At 38.6% G+C, this 22,632-nt stretch overlaps 1 protein-coding gene across 5 annotated transcripts in view; it reads right to left on the bottom strand.

Annotated features, from left to right (window-relative positions):
- Positions 1-22,632, bottom strand: part of KCNQ5 (potassium voltage-gated channel subfamily Q member 5) — a 277,080-nt gene that overhangs the window by 11,833 nt on the left and 242,615 nt on the right. For 3 of the 5 annotated variants that reach the window (XM_085574761.1, XM_021553807.3, XM_085574764.1), the window contains 2 exons: positions 14,654-14,874; positions 2,747-2,855 (listed from right to left, as the gene is read on the bottom strand). In XM_085574761.1, the coding sequence (XP_085430887.1) occupies positions 2,747-2,855; positions 14,654-14,874 (330 nt within the window). Of the gene's footprint in view, positions 1-2,746; positions 2,856-14,653; positions 14,875-20,370; positions 20,428-22,632 lie in introns of all 5 variants that reach the window. The other 2 variants (XM_085574760.1, XM_085574762.1) reach the window with 1 other exon arrangement.

Here is a 22,632-nt window from a genome sequence, read left to right as displayed (position 1 = left end):
TGTTTTGACTATAACAAAATGGAAAATGGAGGGTTTATTTACTTAAAAAACTGCTTTGAAAAAAAGTAGCCCTGGAAAAAATATAAGTAAACAGTCAAAAATGACACAGTAGACTTTGAAATTACCAAAATGAAAAATTATAAATAAACCAGTTTTTGTCTTTTGCTATTTCAAGGCTGTGCAACCTGAGAATAAGCAGCATATTTTAGGCTCCATGCACAGAAAAAAAAAACCTCACCCACAATGTTTTGATTCCAAAACTGAGAGAGGACCTACCTCTGTAAATCCACAGGCATAAATTAATTTTGTTAATTTAATTTCCCCTTAAAACAAAAGGGCCGTTTATGTCTTTGTAAAACAATTTGTACCCAGGTCTAAACAGGAAAAAATAATTAGACTCCCTTATAGCAATTTTTCAAGTTGATGCATCAAGAATGGATTCAACTGTTCTGTGTTTATATTTGGGATCTTTTCCTAGTGCGTTATAAAACTATGTAAGTGCCTTCTGTCTTTGCCTGCCTCTGTATATCAGCATGAAAGGAAAACCAGCCTTTACCCTCCCCCACTGCCTTTGCAATTCAAAGCTGTTTCTAAAAACGAACTTCAAAATGAGGCACAAAGTTTCCATATAGGCAGATGTTATCATCTTGAAATTCTACAGTTACTATATAGAGTCTCAGATCCTTCTTCAGATGTTTGCATAGATCCCAGCGCAGTCTGGTAACAGATACTCTGAATAATCAGAAAGAGGTGTATCAGCTACCTGATGAACTGAATTATCAGTCTCTTGATTTTGGGAGATTAAAGTATAGCATATACAGAAGTCTCAAGATCATGGTATATTACTGCTTTACAGGTGTCAAGGAAAGGTAAGTTTCTGAAGCAAGATGCATGTGTCGCTTGTGATCTTGCTAAACACTAAAATTTGCAGGGAGAGATTCATGGCTAATTGATGGCAAGTAGAGATTCTTATTCTCAGCTTCAGTGGTGACATGAGTTGTTTTTCTAGTAGGCCAGGCAGGCAGAGTAAAAGTTGGAGATAATATAAAAATTTGATTCTCATCAGTTAAATAGTACATGTCTGAAACAATCTCGCACCTTTGCTCCTCTTATTAGAACATTTCTGTGGATAGTACTGTGGAGAGTTTTCCAACTACATCATTCACATTTGGTTGCTTTCCGTTTGAGCTGATAATGACCAGGAACACCAAGCAAAAATGCAGATGATGCACTGAACAATCCAGTGGTCCCCTAGAAAATGAGCTCCATGAGGTAAATATTAAAATGTGAAGTCAAGGAATTTGGACAGTATGAATAATGATTATCCCTTGTCAGGACAAGTGGCAAGGTGCACCTGGAGCCAAGAGTTATCCAGTGTGTTTAAAATGCAGTATCATAGAGAAGTATCTTTGACACCAAAGTCAATGGATTATGCTGACTGTTCCTAATGTGAGCAGTTTCCATTTGAGGGAATAGGCTTTTCTTGTGGGTGGGTGTCCACTGTGAAAAAAGGATTTCTGTCGCCTGCTGAAACATTGCTAGCAAGAGATGGTTTTCAGCAGTGACATTTGGCTTGCCAGTTGCAGTGGCTGTGGACACAGGCCTGATATCTGAATTGTTCTATGAGGTAATTTCCAGGCAGATTGAAAAAATGGTAGGAGAAGATGTCTGCAAATGATCTATCAAGCTGTCTGTGCTAGTAGAAAAGTTTCAGAAACAGGCTGTCTTGCTATCTGTCTTCATTTTACTCAATGGAAAAGGGGAAGGAAATACAAGTAGCCCATAGGTTATCACTGTATGAAATTATGTGATAAAAAGCTCGAGTCTTTTCTTCCTATAGTGCTGAGAAAACTCAGGCAGGGGTTTCTGTACAGGAAAACATAGTCTTTCCATAGATTTTGCAGAAATTCCTTTTGGCTGCTGCCTGTTTGTCTGCCTGCCTTCCTGCACCCGAGAAGGTGCTGGACACTGATGTGTCTGTGATGCAGAGCCAGTGGGGTGGCCCCCAGTGATATACTGAGTTTTGCTGCCTGCAGACAGGGAATCCTTGAGCTCTCCTTGCTTGTTGCTGTACATTTCATGGGGGTGTTCTTGACTGTCAGCATTTATACTTCAAAATACACTGGAAGATAAATAGCCTTGGCAGACTCAAGAGGGTGAATGACATGTTTAAACTTTCAATGCAGGTAACTTTATAAGTTTCAATGCAGTTTGCTACTTTCTTGGAAAAGGAGACTGTTTGTTTTAAATTATTTGGATTGTATTTACTTTAGCGGATAGTAGTAGGCAAGGCTTTGCACAATTGAATGAATGTAATTATTCAGTTCTTACCAGAAGAAATTTGCAATAAAAGCTATATGACAGTCTCGGGAATATGGAAATGCAATAAACCACCATATTTTTAAAGAAAATAATTTGTCCAGGCAAGGTGATACATGCTTAGTAAAAGTACATCAAATTATAATTTTGATAACATAAGAGATAATGGAAAACAGCATTTATTACTCTCTTGTCTGTGTCAAATCATGTAACATTTTTGGATATTGAAAATCTGATAACAGAACTGATAAAATGTTTTGACTTAGATAAAATAGAAAGGAAGCATAATATATTAACATTAGTTATGTAACAAATATAGCCATGTAATAAGTTCAACTAACTATCGTTTTATGAATTGACATGCAGTTTATTAGTATCCTAACTAAAGGAAATTCAAGTGTTTATTCATTCAGTATTTTCTACTCACCTGATAGCTCTAATGACAGTTTTAAGAGCAGGGGTGAGGTCTTCTACAGACACATCACACTGACACCCTTTGTCATCATAAACATCATCTGTTCCAAGACTGGTGTCAGCTGCAAAAGACAAAAGCAGACTAAATAAGAGAAATTTAAAAATCTCTTCCTTAGTGTTCTCTAACAGCCTGCACTGTGGTTCTGGTAAAAGAAGGACTATGTATCAAGCATGATAGACCTCCATCAGTTTATGAGCTGTATGATCTACTTGTGTGTGTCATGCTTGTGTCATAAAATGCCTTGGCAGTCCAAGAGTAAATAGTAAAAATTAGAAAGGAAGAATGCTGTATTATTTTTCAGATGAATTAATATCTGAATACCAGAATGTTTATTCCTGATGTCCCATGGTTTTTAATCACATTCTCTGTTTTATGGGAAAGCAGCGAACTAAGAGACGTAATCACACAATCAAAAGATGCTATTGTTTTACCACTATGGCTCAACCTAACATTTAAGACAGAGAAGAGCCATTTCATTTAATAAGCAGGCTGTGGAATGACCCAACACTTTATTACAGGTGAAAATAAAACAAAATATTTTTTTACCAAGAATGAATAATTGCCACGTTAAACCTCAGGGTCATGTAGATATTCCAGGCTTTCTTTGTTATTGGAGCTTAAGCCAAGTTACTGTACCTATTTACCAGGAAAAAAGTGGATCCTTAACATTTCCTAAACACTACCTCTGCAGAATTGCCATCTGGGAATTAGCTAGAAATCTCGGAAGTGTCCATTATACTCAATACATAAAACAGGTATTGATGCATGACCAAGTGGTTTAAAAGCTTAAATGTGCTGAAATACAAATGGAGCAAGAAGGGCAGGGTCATGGATGCCCATACATCCTCTATATTTCAAAGGCACATGAAGTACAGGAAAATTCTGTGGGGTAGGTGCTTTTCCTCCCAAATCACCTTTCTTCAACTGCAATAAAGTCCAAGGGCCCAGAAGAATTTTACTCAAGGTCAGTGTATTTCATCACGTAAGTGTCTCTGCTTCATGAGGAAGAGAGTGTAAAATGAGTAACATGAAACAGAGAAAAAGATGGGATTCAGTAACCCTCAGTAATAAAAGAGATTTCTTCCCAATCCAAGGCTGCTGCCTACATTCATGCTGTTACTTAAAACAACAGGTTTAGTAATTCAGAAACACTTCAAGTAAATAATTTCAGGGGTTTAAATTATTAGCAGATTTGAAGCACAAATGTCAGACACAAATGATTACAGGACATTCTTTCAAATTCCTTTTTCAGGAAGACTGCAAATTAAAGATGAAAAATATTATTTGTCAGTCAAAAGTGCCTGAAAATGTCATGGTACCTTCTAAATCTAATAGGGTTGCCATCTTGGCATAAACAATTTTGTACAGTGTCTTCAGGAACTGGTATTGCTTCATTGTTTCTTCCCAGATTTAATGTTCAGCTGCACACATTTTTTAGGTTTTTTTTTTTTTTTTTTTTTTTTTTTAGTTGAGTCTGGCTAGTTCATTACCCTTGGGAACACTTTTTTTTTTTTGTTACTGTTGCTGAACTGGTACATTTATGAGAAACATCTGTAGCTTTTAATAACAGGTGAATTCATCTTTGACAGATAACTTAATAAAGAAAGATGGCTTATAGCCAATGTTTAAGTCCATGTGAAACAATCAAATGCAACCATTAAAAATTAAGTTCTAAACTGCAAAAGTCAAATTTTCATACAAAACTTTGAAGTGCTATTACTTAAGTCATGACTGCTATGATGCCAGGAGTATTTTTATCTTGCACTCTTTCATGAGCTTCACTCCTGACTTGGCTTATTATTGGTAAAATGTGCATCTCTCCACCCATTCTGCCTCAATACCATTTGGGTCCCTGCCCAGAAATGTCACTACCTAAAATAAACTTTATAATTAGTTTGATAGGTATATACACTACCTAAACCACTATCTCAGGACATGCTAAGTATTCCACGACACTAACTTTCCAGGTGTCACATCTGATCAGCCTCTCCAGTTACCTCTCCCAGTGTGGAAATCTCTCAGCTCTTTTATAAGTGCCATATTAAAACCAGAGCATTTTATGCTACTGGTATTTCCAGTGACTCTCTAAGGTTTGAATCTGTTCAGTTATACCAGTATAAATTAGGAAAAATACTGCTCAGATCACAAGAGCTATAGCCATCTAAACTCAGTGAAACAGGAGACTCCAACCTGAAAGTTTAAAATAAACATGTTTCTGTATGGTTGTCTCACAGATACGGTTCCTGGGTCCTTTGCCAAGTACAGTGTCATTAATAAAAGGGCATCTTTGCAAAACTGTTTTGAGAACTGTGTGGTGCAATTATAGTGTTTTTGTTGCTCCCTTGTGGATAAAAACCTCTGCAAAATTTTTAGATAGATGCTGGAAAATTCTTAGAAATTTAAGCCACCTTTAATAAGAGATGCTGCTCCTAATAAATCACCTTTCTTCTTTCTAATATTCCACTGATGTGAATTTCCTTCATTACGGCAGACAGTCAGTACCACAGGTCAATAAAACTTTTGAAAAGCTATAGCCTTGTTTGATTCCTATGGGAAACATAAATGTTTCTTTCGGATACTGAGCAGACCTGGGAAAAAGTTTGGGAAATGCGTAGTAGCAATTTAGAGAAAAAAAAGTCAAGCTTAAAACACCACTGAAATCAAAGTTCACATTCTTATGAATTTTTCCAGTGGAAGCTCATGTTGTGTACCACATAGTTACGAGGTGAGATGTACTTGTATCCTTTCTGTCCCTCTCGAGTTCATCGTTGAGGTCAGGGCTGAGTTAGGGTCAGTTTGGCTGCTTTAGCAGCTCCAGCTGTTCAAACCTCTGCCAGCTCCCAGATGGGGCTAAGCGATGTTCTCCAAGCTGCTGTCTGTTCCCAGAGAGAGCCCTTCTTAGGCATTAATGGGGCAGCTAGACCTCCCAGTGCCAGCTCATGTCTAGCCCTGCTCACATCTACATCTTCATCCTTCCCCATACCCTTTGTCTGTATCCTCTGCTCTCCACTGGGGTGGCTGCGCATGGTCCAAGTGGGTTCCACCAGGAGCTGTGGGCAGCAGCTGCTCTGCATTAGCCTTGTTTTGTTGCCAGTCTTACCTAGGGTTAGCCCTAGTCTCTCTTTCTCTCCAGCAATCTCTACCACAAACTAACCAGCTTTCAAGTCTGTTCCATGGACAGCTCAGGTATATGGCCTCAACAATGTCTCAAATTCCTTTTAATACACATTTAGACAAACCTCTGCAAGTCTCTTTAAGAAGGGCTGTCAGTCCACTTGACAATCCAGACCTTTTTCTAATACCGGCATATTAGAATTCAGTATGTGTTTTGACGTTAAATAAAGAACGTGTTTATTTCACAACTGATGAGGCATCTGCTATTGTCTTATAATCTTTGACATTATTTACCTTGGGCTACTGTCTGGTCTTTGCCGCTTTTTAATTTCTTTCTCTTTCTTCCCGAACAGTGTTTGATTTAATCACACAGCAGAGCAGCAATTACCAATAAATTAAAGAGGCATGCACAAGCCAGTAAAATTGTCTTGATATTTCCCTGTTTTTCACAGTATTTATGCATTTTTTATGCAAACTCTAGTCATTTATGATCACCACAAATGAATGGGCAAAAAAATTAGACTGTTCTAAAGCATTATATGTCACCAACAAAAAAATTACAAGTTTGTGGCTGCATTTCATATTACTCTGTGCAAAAGTTATTTACAAGGCTTGATTTGTTATTTCTGTAAATAGTATGTGTCCTTAGAAGTGTTTTCTGTTGTTTAATAACATGCTTTGGCATTAGGAAAACTGACATTGCCCTGATCACTCTCATAGCTCCTTGCTTTCAGTGTCAGTAACATCCAAGTAATTATCTGCCTGTTAAACAGAATAAAAAAGATTTTTTATGTTTTGTTTTCTGGGAACAGCAATATGCTAGCAACAACAATATGGCATTAATAAATTTGTGTGCCAACACAATGAATAATCCTATGGAAGTGCTTCTGACACAGTGACTGTATGGTGATCCCAACACAGACCTTCTGATTAGTTGTTTGGAAGCCTTATGAAGCACTTAGATCTTGCTCTGACTGTGCAAGAGGTAGTTAGGGCCCTTCATGTGGGTGATATAAATAATTTTGCTGAGGCTGACAATCCACCTTCTCACAGAAACCACTTCTGTGCCCCCCCACTACCAAGAACCAGGCCATGCAAAACTAATACAATGTGGAAAAATCTCAATAAGTGCCTGAAGATGATAGCCTGCACATGACTTGCACTTACTTATGTTACAGCACAATGTTGTGTTGACTTGGTTCAAAACACACTGGTTTGGAAAAAAAGTCTGATTGATTTTCATTCAGATGTATGACTCAAGGTGAAAATTGGATGATGGCCTAATTTTCACAGGTGCTGAGTTACTTTGAGTCATATTTTTTAACTATTGCTATTAAAATTGAGAGTTTGAGTTGGGAATTAAAGTCCAAGCAAGTCATAATGCAGCTCCACAGCCTGTTCCCCACCTTGCTCAGCAGCCTCATGTGAGTACAGAGCTTCTCTGGCTGCACAGGGCAGCAGTGCAGGGCACACCAATGTGACACACTAATCTCTAGACTAATTTTCTGTATGAGTGGTCAGAAAGAAAATGAGTGGGTAATTCGGTGCATCTATCTTCTGGACAAGTAAAGTTGGACATAAATTCAAAGCTTTTGGGGGACCGATTGTTGCTGTGGGAGATGCCATTGCACAGGTCTGCTGCAGCAGGGGGATCCAGGCAGCTGCATGGGGGTCCATGGTTTCTGAGCTCAGATGAATCCTTTTGCTCAAGAAGCAATGCCAGCAGTTCATACTCTCATTATTCATTCTTTCAGCCTCCTTTGTGAGCAAATAGAGCCTCTGCTGTGCTGCTCTATGTAATGCCTAGGGTGCCTGCAAGGTAGTTGTATTTCACTCAACTTTACCTGGCCTTTGAAGTGCCTTTCTTCACCATAAGCATTCTGTGTGTTAGGGATTTAGCCTATATTCTCAAAAAAATAGAGATATCCTGAACATATTTTGTAGTATTTCCACAGATGTTATCATGCATAGAATGTTTCACAAAATCTATTACTTTTTTCACTTCAAAAATTAGTCTATGTACAAACATCTTGATGGTTTATGTTCATGGTTTATTTTATGTGATTAATGTAATTTCCCTTTCTAAAAATGAAATGTGTCTTAGCCTAGTGCCTTTGTTTAAATATGTTTCATGAAACTTCTCACTTTTTCACAAGTTCTCATGGTTTGTTGAACCATGAATACAAAATCCTGTCATTACCCCTATAACTGATTTTCTTTCCAATTTGCCTTTGCTTTACAACATCAACAAGCTGAATTTCTCTCAGCACATGGTTCACTTACTTTGTTTTACTTTGATTACTCACTAAGTTCCATAGGAAAAAGAAACTAAAGAGAGCAACACTAATTGTGATGGAACTTAATCACACACTTAATAAAAATGCCCAAAGCTCCCCCAGAGCGGGAAAGGCAGCAGCCCATGTTTTCATGCTTTCTAGAGCAGAGGCCAGAAAAAGGAGGCCCAAGGGAGTGAATTTATGTATTTATTTCCTTGATCTCCAGAAAAACAAACCAACATCTTTCTTCTAATCAAGAAAGAAGGAAGAAGGTGGAACAAGTACTTCCGTGATGGGCGCTTCACATTAGATACTTAATATTTCTCTAGAAAATGAAACCAAAATCCCTGGTAAGTAGACAACAGTGTTCAACTGGAAAAAATAAGAGAGAATAAGACTGACAACATTTTAAAATATTGTTTACAGAGAGTTTTTATGAAATGGTTGCCATTTCTGTGTTAGAAAGAAATTTCTCAGAAAAGGAAGGAAACTGGTGCCTTCTGTAAGGAGGAGCACTTTTGCACAAGCTTTTAAACTTTGCTTTATGCCCAACCAGAGCCTCTACTCTACCGGCAGTACTGATGGGGAGTTCAGTAGTGCTATATCAATAGCCCATTCCTTGTCTTCCTTCTGAAATAGACAAAGCATTCCAGATGGGGAGGAGAAGAGGACATCATTGGGAACTACAGTGCAATATGACACAGGGTACCTTAAAGAATATCCCTAACAACATTATCCATGTTAAAGCATTTCTGAAAGTCCTCTGATTTGGCTAAAATGGAAGATAGAATTAGTGGAAAGTTTTTTACATATTCTGGATATAATGATATAGTTTTCTTTCTCCGAAGGTGCAATTTTTTAAGGTGAGAAACCTAATTTATATCAATTATCATATAATGCAAGCAAGTTCCAAATATCTAAAATTCTAGCATTCTCTTCCCTTAGTTATTATTTGACTACTCAGAAATTTCTGCACTGGCAATATTTCATGGAACAGCTCCCACTACTTAATTAAAAAGGAATCCTTTTAATTTTGAATGATTATATGGAGGACCAGGAGACTTTCTAAAAACAATTCATTAAATGCACAATAATTATGCTGCTCAAAAGGCTGATCTTATTATAAATAGTAGCAAATTAGCCAGCACCTTTAGATAGCCATGTGAGAAAAGAAAAAGAAGGTGACTCTAAATCTATGGCTTTAATGTGTTTTTAGCTATACATTTCTGTTATTTTAGATATACCACATCCAATAAGTAAAAACTGTAAAATAAATTGCAGATACACATGATAGTATCTAGAACTGTAGACTAATGAGCTAAATGTCACAATTAATTGACTGTCTCCCTGCAAGACCCTGTAGCACACATCGCTTGAGATATGTCTGATATTCCATAAGGTCCTCAGAGGTCCTGTGCCCTGGGAGATTTCCAGGTATTGTTGTTGAGGGAGGTCATAAACAGGGGCAAAGGGTTAGAGGATGATAGCTGTTTTAGATTCAGGTATCTACAGGATAGTCCTGTATTTTAAAAAGCTATGAAGGATTTCCTTGGTAAAATTTCATAAAAATAAAACTATTCCTCAGATGTTTCAGATATGGTGTGAGTAGGTCACATATGGTTGGGAAGTTTTATGAGCATCCTCTCAAAATTAGTTCTTACCTCATTTGTATAGTCTTCACTGCAGATGAGGGTATCCAAAACTCATGCAAATCATACTTTTGTGTGATGGTCTGCTGCTGTTCCTCACAGAGCTAAGCTTAATAATCATTTACCCATGACCACTGAGTCCAGTGAGAAATGGTAGAAATGGTGCACAGCAAGTTCCTCAAGAGGTATTGTAAAGAAAGAGACTACATTGTGGACTCATTTGGCCAGGACTTTTGTTGGAATATAGTAAAATAATGCCTCAAAACCAATGGCCTGTACTTTTTTTCACAAAAATAACTCAGAGCTTAGATCAGAATGCCAGATCTTCGTAGTTAATTACAGTGACAATGGTAATAAATGGGAGCTCTATCTGCTCTATGGAAGGCAATAACAAGAAAATAAATCTCTCGTCTAGCACAGATTGATATATTGCTAATAAATTTCATGCAAACCTTGACAACATGCAGCTTCACTTTGAACCAGCAAATTTAAGCTTAGATGTAGAAGCAACCCAACTAAAGACTTCTGCACATCAAGTGAACCTTATCCAAGGTCAAGCTGTTTATGCTACTGAAAGGAAAACTTGTCATTTTTGCAATACATAAATTACATGGTAGTAACTGAGGATGTGGGGGCTGAAAGGCAGAATTGCATTCTTTCCATGGCTCTTATAATATACTCTACCCTCAGGATTTTGTGCAAGTACTCTGTAGGGAATGAAAGGCTAGAGGTCATGTGAGTGTATAATGTTTGGGGATGGTGCAAGAAATCAAATATTTCCTTAGAGAATTCTTTTTAATTAATCAAATGAAATATCTTCGTAATATCTCCAGTGCTGAACGCTTTTGATGTTTTATTCAAAAAGCCACACAATGTCTCTAGGTTACAGTAAAGGCACAATAACTCATTCAGAGGCTTAGAAGCATGGGATGGTAGAAAACAAATATAATAGGGTATTTTTGTCCCTCACAGAAAACTGCATCCACAACACAATATTGGTTCATTAATTCAGCTGTGCTGGTACAAGACTGGCATGATTTAAGCAGAAAAGGTTCTGTTCCTCAGAAAGTAAGGCAAGCAGAAAACAAAGCAGGGCAGCAACACCATTCTAAAGAAGAGATTTTTTGGGTTTGAGTGTCTGTGGATGGATACAGAACATATGGTGAGGCATGGGCACAGTGCCTTAAGCAAGGCATGTGATCACCTGCACTATTTAATAACTAGCATAGACTCTGTCATGGGGCTGGCCCTACTGGTGGATATTCTCATGTTCTGGGCACCTCTCCCCACCGACAGTTTGGCTGCAGCTTCCCTGTTTTCTGTTTACAGGGACTAAAGCCATACTGCAGGAGAAGGCTTTGGGGCCAGAGGTAGCTCCTGGCTCACTTTGTGTACAGGTGCACAGGGGGCTGTGAGGGGCTCCAAGGTCAGGCAGCACCTTTACCCGTGTGACATAGCATCCCTTTGGGGGCTTAAGTGTTTTACTTGCTGACAAGAAATTATCTTTCTGTGATTCTAATATGCACTGGAAGAGTGCTAGAGTGTTGATGCTGGGTAGCCTAAGTGGCAAGCTACTACATTTTCAATCAGGTTAGCCTTTTAGCTACCCCCATGATCTCCTGTCTGGACTCGAAACCTCCTTTGCAGTCCAGTTTCTAATTGCTAATGTTGAGTTTCTCCAGCAGTCTCTTTCTGATGCTTTTGGCCTAGATTCCAGCCATGTCCTTACCAGAACTCAGTCAGAACTGAGAAGTCTTTGTGTTGACCCTCTATCTTGCCTTAAATCATCCTCATATGCTAACAATTTTCCTTTCTTTTGGAAGCCTCTCCTTATATATTTGTATCTTTCCTTTATTTTCACACAGAATTTAGTCCTCTGCCTAGGCAGGGCATTTACAATTCTACATCCCATAGAGTGAAATGTCTTATTTCTTCTCTTTTGGAAGAGGAAGTTCATAGTTAGACTCTATTTTTTTCACTGACATGAAGTTTTGACACTGAACTCGTTACCCAGTGCTATGTTGTCACTGTCCCAAAGGTATCTTGCAATGTAATTTCTTCTCCCACGAAACACCCTACAGAGATGTAGGACTCACCAGAAGGACCAGCTGTTCAAGGGTACTGTTTTATGCCCAAGATTTCACCCACAAAAATGTGGCTTCTAGTTTTGGCTTGACAATTGGCCTGCCAAAATTATTAATTATTTGGCTGGGGAATACCTCAAGGAGGAAATTGGAGGACCTGGCAAGCAAGAGATAAGAATAATATGCTACGAATACTGTTTTTTTCTATCCAGTGAAAAATGCAAGATGTTCTAAATTAAATACATCATCTTGAGATATTTTTCACTGAGCTGTCAAATGCAGAAAGCATCAAGCTATAAAAGAAAAGAAAGAAAAAGAAATGAAGGTTAGTAGTGCCTGACTTTTCCTGCAGAAGTTTGGGTAAGGCAGAAGGGAGCTGTCTCTCAGCAGCGAGCACACTGGACATCTCTCTAATCATACTGGTGCTAGAAGTAGTTGGATGAGGTCCCAGAATGGAAACTTGGCATTTGCCTAAAAGCTGGAGACAATGGAAGCTGTTTCTTCTGCCACAGATGAGAAATTGGTTGTATCTGTTGGCCCTAGTTCATAAGGGTGGACTAGTAGCTGGAAATCACTGACCAGGAAACAGGCTGTGGTCACCCTGAGGAGCAGGAAGATCTTCAAGGGTTTATGCACAGCAATGAGAGCTCTGTTGTTGTTTCTGTCTTTTATCTACAGATATATCCAAGGTGCTGTTTATGCCACCTTTTCTGTGAGAGGGAAACAATCAGAGGCAGCACGATTTGCTTGTGCACGTTGTTGTTATCAATGACAATATGTAAAGGACAAAATAGGGAACATGCTGAGGAAATGATTCTATGATAAATGGGCTGATGAAAAATGAAACAGGTGCTTCAGTGAGGTGCTTCAGACTGCAGAGCTGGAGCAAAAATGAGCCATCGATACTCTGAGAGAGTGCTCAAAAATTACTTCCTCCTTAGGTCACTTCCAGGCACGGTGTGAGTTTCAGGGGTTTAACCTATGAAATTACTTCTTATGCGGTTTGGGGATGATACTTGTGCTTTACAAGTGATTATGTAGGATGCCTAAATTTAGACAGGGTAGCTTCAACCACTATACTACTTAGAGCATTTCTCAGTTCCCCTTGTGGCCTTGGCTGAGCTTCACATCAGTGCAAGACCCAGGCTAGGTCACACAGCCCCTGTGATACAGCTGCCATGAGACATAAGCCAGGGCCTGTGTGCCAGGATGAGAGATACGGGTGGATAGCAGTGGATAGTGTAGTGGAGCAACCTGGATAGTATCCTCATAGCTGATGCACCCCAGCAGCTCCCTGTACCACAGGCAAATTCAGAATTTGTGCATCTGAGACATCTCCATGGGGGACGGCTAGCCTGGAATGATGACCTTTGCAAATACCATTGGTTTGTCTTGGTTGCCTTCCAGGAAATGTTTATTTACCCAGGCTTTTCCTGAAGAGATCTGTTGTGTAGAACATGCTCACTGAGGGATGGGGCATTGCAGTCCTATGTGTATTTTGCAACCTTCACATTTGTCAAATATATGCTCTTAAAAAGGAAGTGACATCAACATTGCACTTCTCTCTGATTAGTCTTAACACAATTGTTGGATGTAGCATCCATGTTTGCCTTTGTAGAAAGATGTACCTTTCCCATTCAGGAAGGGTTACTGCATTCTGTGGTAGTCAACCAGTTTGTTTCCCTTGTTTTTTACCAAGAATACCACAAGAAAGAACAAAACATTCACAGATTGGGAAATATGGGAATGGAGAAACCCAAAACAAAATCCACTGGGGCAGCAGTGCCCCCAGAGCTATGTGAGTGCACCTTTCAGTGCCAGACCCATCCCACGCAGGGGTCAGTTTCACTTGGTTCTCCTGCCTGTCAGGGGGCTGCTGTCACCCAGTTTGGCGCTCCTTGGTTAGAGTAGTCACTGTCTTTGTTTTGGCAAGCTTCGTCAGATGAATGTACTTGCCAGAACACTGGTTAGTTTAATGCTAAATTGGACTTAAATTTGAGAATGGAGCAACATAGGAGGCAGCTTGAGGGGAAGGCTGGGCTGCCTGCTGCAGGTTCAACAAGCCATTTTCACCAAGATCCACCTCTTTACATTTTAGGAGTGCTTCCTACATCCAAAGTAGTCTATAGAAAGCAACACATAAAAGCAATAACGCTGTTTTTTTTTTTTTTTTTTTTTTTTTTTTACAAAATCTACCTGCCTTATCAAGCCAGATACAACCCTATAAAACTGAAAGCACCTGGTAGTGTATCCCTTGGTGGCAGGTGATTGCATCACCAGTGCAGGCACTGGGACCTCTCTACATGAGGAGCCACTTCTGCACAAGCTGTGCTTCTGGCTGGCAAAGGCACAGACAATGCTGGCTGTGCTGTGAGGACCACCAGCAAGAGGCAGCAGGTTTGGACAGCAGCTGAGCTTAGTAGTGAGAGAGGGGCCATGACAGAAGACCTGCTGCAGCCAGATCCCTGGGATGCCTTTAGTCCAGTGTGACTTTTCATAGTGACCCCTTTTTCCACCAGTTGCTCCCTATGCACCACTGACACAATTTCTTACTAAAAAAAATTAATCACATTATTGAGGTCTTTGAAACAGACTATTAGCTGCATTGTGTCTCTGGCCCCAAACAGCAATTCTTTCCATCTTCCTAAAAGATGTACAATCGTTGTGCAAGTGTGCAGGAGTGTGAGCAGGCTGGGAGCAGCATGCAGTGGCAAACAAGGGGTGAACAACTCCTACCATCAACCATGGGTTTGGGCTGGGAGCTCTTCAGCCGCAGCGAGGGCCTGAAGCGGGTTCGGTCATTGAAGCTCCAGCTCTTCTGGACTTTGGTTGGGCTGCCCTCGGTGGCAATGTCAGCACTCGGTGACCGGCGATCTCCGACTGAAGATTGCCTGCTTTTTATACTTTGACCTCGTGGGCTGGCCATCCGGACCCGCTCCTTGAAACTTAACTTTTGGCTGTGAGAGAGAGAAATATATTTTATTTCATAGTTACTTTAATCAATTTCTTTTTTCTATTGTATGATTATTGAAAATAATGTGTAAAAAATCTCACTGGTATGAATCTGTTTCTTACACACTTCTATTGTCATTGAATATATTTAATTTGTGAATGGAACTGATTTGATGTAATTGTTTTTTGATAGAAGCATTAGCATTGGCAGTCTATCATACAGTACAGAATAGCCTTCTAAAGGAAATTAAAAATAACAAATAGAAACAATTTCACCCAATTGTTATACATTAATATCTATGATGTTTTTTCTATTCCTTGAACTTGAACTAGATTTGTTTCCATCTTAGTCAGCCAAGTTCAGTGCATTTCTGGCCATATCTTCAGATAAACAAAACCAAAAAGTATTTTATTGTTACTGCATGCCATGTAGTATTGTCTGGTTTGTGGTTTTTTAAGCAGGCAAACATACTGTTAGTGTATATTCATGCTTTTTTAGGATGTGGCACTTCCAACATTTCATATGCACAATTAGTGATCACTCATATCCAGAATTCCTTGTTAGACCACTTACTTGGATGAGAAAAAAACAAAATTAATAAAATATCCAAGAAACAGCATGATGACTGATTAATGGAAATGTAATGATATGCTGTGTGCTCCCTAAAGTCATTGCTGAAGATGTAGCTGGGAGCTGACGATGTGCAGGTGGTACTGGACAGGTAACAGAGCCCAGCCAGGCTCATGACTGTGTCTGCTGCATCAATGGTGACCCTGTGGTCTTATGTTTGATCAATTATAAGGTTTTTTTCCCTGCTGTGCTTGTAATCCTCTCCCCCAGCCAGCTAAATGTGGGTTTTGTAGATTTTCTGTTTCCTGGTGCTTAAATTACCTTTGTCCAAACATATCTGATGAACATCCTGTGGTCACGGTGACTATCTAACTATGCTTTTAAATTATTTAACATTTTGCCATTGTTTGTCCCTTCCTGTAGCAGAAGACACAAAGGAGAAACAGAGAAAGAGTCTGATGCCAAGGTCTGGAAACCCTGTTCTATATGCAATGTTAAATTCAATTGGTTGAGCAAGGGAATGGTCACCTTGATCAGTGGTCCTGTTCTTTCAAGGGATGAGATGATGAGGGCAATGCAGTGCCTGTTCATGGTATGGTGTTACTGGCACTTGCAGTCCTACTGCCCTGGTGTAGGCTTTGCAGGGGGGACTTTTAAAACACCTTCAGCAAGGACTGTCTACCTGAGAATTATGGTGGTTCTTGAATTAATACACTTTCTAGTGCTCTCAAGGTCTTTGCATTTAATTTCAGAATGCCCATAGGATGTTTTGAACAGAAACAAATTCTGCAGATAATTAACTAATGCTAATATAAACTATGTGGTTCTTAGATATTTAACCTACTGCACTCTGAAAATACAATGTTAATATGTAATTATATGAAATGGAAAGTAGTTATAAACCTCTGTGGCCATGAAATGTTGATATAAACATATCTTTGTCCATGCATAGCAAAGCGTAGCATTTCAGTCTGAGTACAAACATCCCTGAGAGAAGAAAGAATGCAGTTTGTTGCAGGCAAGACACATGCTGGGATGCTTGTAAGGTGATAATTTTCAAGAATACTAAACAATAAGCACATCAATAGAAAGGTTATTAGATAAATGTATTTCTATATGGCATGTTGGATTACTTGAAAGAATACCTTTACTATAATTTCTCAATGTAATCCCCTTCTTTTCTTGCCCGAATAAGCAATTGTTGAAATAAATACATCACAGTGATGAAAGTGTTGTCTATTTCCATTGTAAATTGTTACCTAGTGCTGTGACATAAGCAATACAAAAGACCCAGAGAACTTAATATTTGAAAGAAAAGTGAGTTCCAAAATTTAGTTTTGAATACAAATTACATTTCAAGACTGAATTATATTTCAGCTCAGGAATCTTTTGCATTGTACAACAATAAAAATATAAACTGTAAAATGATTATTAACCACATTATTGCACTGTCATATTATACAGAATGAGGATGAGAATCAAAACGGACTGCTTCTTAATAGATATTATTCCTACAAGTGTCCCCCTTTTTTAACTCCCCTTTAGCTCAAATTGTACTTGCTATTGAAAAATGAAGTCAAATAATGCTTTTTTCCCCCCAAATATTAGAGTTAAAAAGTTTCTGGATAGCTCTCTTCCTGCTGCACTAATAAAAATGAAAGGAAAATGGGTAAAATAGCCATAAAAACTATCTGTATAGATAATTTTTTAAAATAATCACATTAACTCCAAAATAAAAATGAAAATTTAAAACCAAAGTCAAAACAGCATTGTTCTGTTCATTAATTTGTACTAATGAAAGGAGTGTCTGACTTTAAATGATTGGCAGACATGGTTATTTCATTTATAAGTGCTGAATTGTACACAATGACTACTTAACTTGAGTATCTTTAGTTCTCCAAATCAAAGCAGTGAGGCAATGGTGAAAGGAACAGTAGGCATTTTATCTGTATTATAGACATTTTTTAAAAGTGCAATGCTGAGAATTAGAATGATAATGTAAACTGCAGACCTTATACTTAAAAACTTGAATAAGTCAGCTTTGTAGCAATTATAAGGTACTGGCATGCCAAAGATCCATGCAGAGGGTGCTGCATTGTGAAACACAGCCCCTGCAGGAAGCAGGGTTTGAAAACTCTTCTGCATCTTGAGATGCATACTCAAAGAGACTAGTTAGAGTAGCTCTTTGCTTCTTGGATCCCTGTTCCTATTTTGAGACTGGTGGGAAATGTTCCTGAAGTGAGTGGGTCCTTGTCAGCACAGGCATAAATTGTGACTGACAGTGGAGAAGAAAGGTTGGGAGAAGAAAGCTTGTGCTTAGGAGCACACTGTATGAATCCATATATGATAAATAACAGATCATGAAGGAGTAGCTGAATCAGAACACTTTGAGCGTACCCTGACCAGGCTTTTCCCCAGAGTGAAAGTCCCATTCCTTATAGGATAAAGCCTAGTTCTTGGCTCTGGATTCTTTGTTGCAATAGCAGTAGAGATGGTGTTAAAATTGCAGAGTGAAGATAACACACCATTCAAGCATCTTTGAACATTCTGTATTTGAATCAATAGCCAGTGATTCCTTTAGGGCCCTTTATTCTGATTTAATGCTGGTTGTATCAGCACTGGCTTGTGTGTCCTAAAAATCCTTCAAAATGTTCAGGTCCTTGCCTATTATATTTTCCTCTTTCACCTTTTCTCCTCTTTTTTTTTTTTTTTTTTTTTTTTTACATGGTATCCAAAGGAATTCCCTTGAATCAACATAAAACTGTTAATTACCATTACCATTGGATATTCATGCATCTCCGTAAGTATTCACAAACTTTAAGTTGTGTGTTTGTCCAAAAAGCAAAAAACCATAAGAAACAGGAAAATAAAATTACACAAGTTCCTAAATCAAAACTAAATTACAGTGATCTGAGAGATCCATAGCTGTTTCCAGTTATCACTGCATTCCTTTAGATGTGTGTCTGTCCATCATTTCTTGTACTTTATATGACTGGTAATTTAGCCCAATGAGTTGACATACATTTTTGCTTCCTATGACAGACTTCCCTGGCAATGATAATCTCTTTGGACCTATCACCCCTGTATTCTTGCAGCTTTCTTGCAGAAAATTGTGGAATGTATTCTTATCAATAGCACTTGAGCTTTGAAGCATCTTATAGTGGAGATCAATTACAACTGGCAGCAGTAGAAAAGGAAGCAAATTACTTTTCTGTATTTCTCTGCCTTCTGAAAGGTCAGTCGTAGGATTTTATGACTCATTCCTCCCATTGCATGCCCAAGGTACTCACTTCCCTAGGATAGCAAATGACTTTCTAGTTTTTATTTCTTCGTTTTCAAATTCTGCCTTTGCCACCTCTGATTTATAAAGGAATAGTGTGTAGGGACACTAGAGGTCACTGTAGCTTCACTGCAGAGGGAACGATCACTTTCTCGTGGTCCAAATGATTACTCTGGGTAAGAGTTTGTTTTAACTGACAAATGCGTACAAACCTTTGCTTGCTCTGTCTTCCACGGACCATCTTCCTACACTTTATTAACTGAGCATCTCCTTCCTTCCCAGTCCTACCCCCCATTTTCCTGCCACCTTTCTACATTTCTGGTCAAGTTAGAACTTATGCTGTGCCTCAGCACTACTGCAGCACTACTCCTTGCTACTAGCCATAATTTACACCTAGTTTTTCAGCTTTTCATACTGAGCCAATTGGAGGAAGCAAGAATAGGAAGAAATTGAAATGAATCAGAAATAAGTGGAGGGCCTGAGGGTGAGGAAGAATGCTTTGAGTCTTGAGACAGAAGCTAGAACTGCCAGAAATTATCACCTATGGCAAACAACAGCAAGCAGATGCACATGCCAATTTTCAGCAGTTAGCTACCTATTAATACAGGTGTTGATTCTTACTGAGCCTATAAATACTTATACTGAAATTAAGCTAAGTTGAACAAATACAAATGCAATGGAAAATACTGTGAGACCTAAAGTTCAAAGACTTCACCACCAGTCTCATGGTAGGGCCACAAACTCAAGAAATTTAGTGTTGTATCTCATACTTTCAATAAGTAATAACAAGAACTTCATGCCACAGTATCTTATAGTTCAATTGTCAAACAGAAAAAGCAAATATTCAGGGTGTTTGTGCATTTTTTCCTTTTTGAAAACAATTTCTAAATAAACTATTTTGTTCCTAATTTTCTGTAATCAGTTTGTACTTTTACTGTCTTTTAATTATTTTTAATAAGGAAGAAAAAATGCAATCAGCTTGAGATATGAATCGTAGGCTTCTTCCCGTAAGATTCATCTATCTAGGAATTACCAGTTTTTGGTAAGAGACAAAATTTCAAGAGAATTCAGCTGAAGCAGATGCTTGATTTCACATGCATTCCTCTACCTTCCAGTACAGGATGCAGGCACATCATCCACAAGCTGTGTCCAAGGAGATTCTTCTGAAGAGCAATTGCGCATTATGTCTGTTGTAGTTGTCTAGCATGCTATAGCTTAATATTCTCCACTAATAATTAGATGGAGAAATCAACTGCCATGGTCATAAGAATCCTCTTGGACTTGGGAATTGGCTTTACCAAAATATTCAGCCCCAGTTTTAGACCACCACATGGTAATGCATTCCCTAATGCATTGCCTAAGTTGAAGTCTCGGGCAGAGAAGGGGAATGGGGCTTCGTAAAACTGTGGTGTGCCGTGCACTGCAATGCCTGGCTGGATGAGTTTGAAACAACTGGTGTTGCTGCCATTGTGTTAATGGCATTGCAGGCAACAAGCAAAAAGGGACTTACAAGCACTTAAAAATAAATAGGAAACATCATTTGGAGAAGTGAGGAACTTTAAAGCACTAAGGAGGGGAAGTGAATGAATCATGCACCTGATGTTAGTTGACATTCTCAAACATCATGTGAATAGGCAGGATGCTGAATACCTATGTTTCCGAGGGGTGTACATCCTGAAGAGCTTCTGTTTATTACTACAAAGCTTACTAGGAGTGAGGGGAGATAGAGGACTCTGTTACTAAGCATTCCAGTGCTATGTAAGGGGTTAGGTTTTCCACCTCAAGTTAGATTATGCATCACTAGCATTTTCTTTTTTTATGTGGTGCATGCAGAGTTGTTTACATTAAATCTACTTTTAGAAACAGAAATGTTATAGGAGGTGAAATAATTCCATAACATAATTTACTTATTTCCCTCAGAACAGGGCTGAGTTTTCCCCTGAAGATTTTGTAGTGGCAAAACTGCTCCTTATTGCACCAGAGAGAATTGTCTGAATAGGGAATGCATATTCAACCTCATGGGTTACAAGACTAGATGGGTGACATTCATCCTTTGCAGACAGCCAGTGCATGTCCTACACACAGTTTAAGACTGATTATGCTCTCCGTATGTGACAAGATTCATCAGTCTTGATCTTGTTTCCTGCACAGGAACTATTTCAGCCATGTTGTATAACTGAACAGAAATAAATATTGTTTGTTTCAGTGTGTGCATTTACAGATATTAAGAATTTAAGATATAGGCTTTTAAAATAACTTGCACAACTCTGGAACTAATTTATAGAAATATCTCATTTATAGCCACCAGAGAGGTTGTCTACCAATACTTTGATAAATTATTAATTAGAATACTTGTGCGTAAAATTTTGGGAAATACAATGTACATATTTTTATTAAAATCAGTCTGACACTGCAGCCTCATAAGCGCAGCTCTCTCAACTCAAATGCACAGAAACATTTAGTCACCTAATGAAAGACTGCAGGTTTATACATGACAAAACACAAGAATTAATTTCTGTTAATATAAGTCAGTTTGGTAGGAAAGAAAATAATGAACTTTTCCCTAACATAATACAAGATTTTCTTCACTGTTCTTAGAAGGAAATGTAGAGCAAAGAGCATGTTCAGAATGCAATCCAATGTACTGCTTGTGCAAAAACATCTTCATTTAAAGAGTGAAACAAGAAGAATCTTACTTAGTTCACATAGAATCTCATGCAAGTCACTTAACATTGCAGTAAGAAACCAGTTATATAGTCAAGGACAGGTATCTCAAAGTACATTGCAGCAGTTCACATTTACATCTTTGCCACAAAAGACCACATACACCACAAGTATTTTCAGTGATACAAACATACAGAGATATGTCAGCATAAGAGCAATAAACAGCCACTGAAAAAATACACCTTTTTTTAAGTGTCTGAGTGGTCTGTAGGGTTTTTACTGTAGAACATGATCTTAGAAGTGAACTAGTTCATTTTTACATATTAATTTGCAGCAGTGCATGTATTAATTGTTTCTGAAAGAAAAACATCTTCCATTCAGTGAAAATAAAGTTAGTAAATATGGCTAAATTGTTGACTTCTTTTAAAGCCACAATTGTTATCATCAATGTGGATAACATAGCATGGTTTTTGACAGCTGTTTGGGTTTTTGATTTTTTTTTAATCTATTGTAAGTAAATTTGTCTCTTTTAGTGCTTGCTGGTACAACTGGAAATAACCTCTCCCCTCTGCACAAATCCCAGTTTTAGAGGGATGTACTCATTTACTGGCAACTTCTGTGTCACCTTTAAAAAAGTAATTTTAAATGCTGCTGTCAAAAGACTAGGAAATACAGCTAGTGAGTGCAAGAAGTTTGGATCATACTGTAATAATTTAATTCAATATGTTGCTAGCCAGCCTGTGGAGGTAACATATACAAAAAATCCTAGAACTGACAGAGCAAATCTTGTCCCCTTGAGTTGCAGTGACACTAACAGCAGTTACATGTGCTTGGAGGATAATGTTGGAGTCAGGTGCCAGGGGAGCAGTCTGGGAAGTGGAATGGGACATGTGTAATTGATGTGAAGACTGAGTAACCCAGAAGCATTTGTGAACCGCAGTACAACACGGGGCTAGATGTATTTCAGGGACTGATGTGTCATCAACACTTTTTTCCTTGGCTTTTCAGCGTTTTCTGCTGGGAGGTAAAGTCTGCTATTCTCTGAGCATGCTGATACCACAGTGCCAGCTGCCAAACGCCTGCTGATTCCCATCCCTAACGAGTTTCTGAGATAGACTAATTTCTCTTATAGCCACTGAAGCCTTTCCTGTCCGTAAGGATTTGGGCTATCAGTACAGGAAAGACCAGCATTTTCTCCCACTGCCTCAGGACATGGCTCTCCAGAGCTTTGTTTACCCGGTGAGGATA

This window comes from Lonchura striata, chromosome 3, assembly GCF_050655825.1.
Source record: "Lonchura striata isolate lonStrDom1 chromosome 3, ASM5065582v1, whole genome shotgun sequence".
Taxonomy (NCBI): Eukaryota; Metazoa; Chordata; class Aves; order Passeriformes; family Estrildidae; genus Lonchura; species Lonchura striata.
The sequence above is the reverse complement of the archived record's forward strand: the minus strand, read 5'-3'. Positions and strand labels throughout refer to the sequence as shown.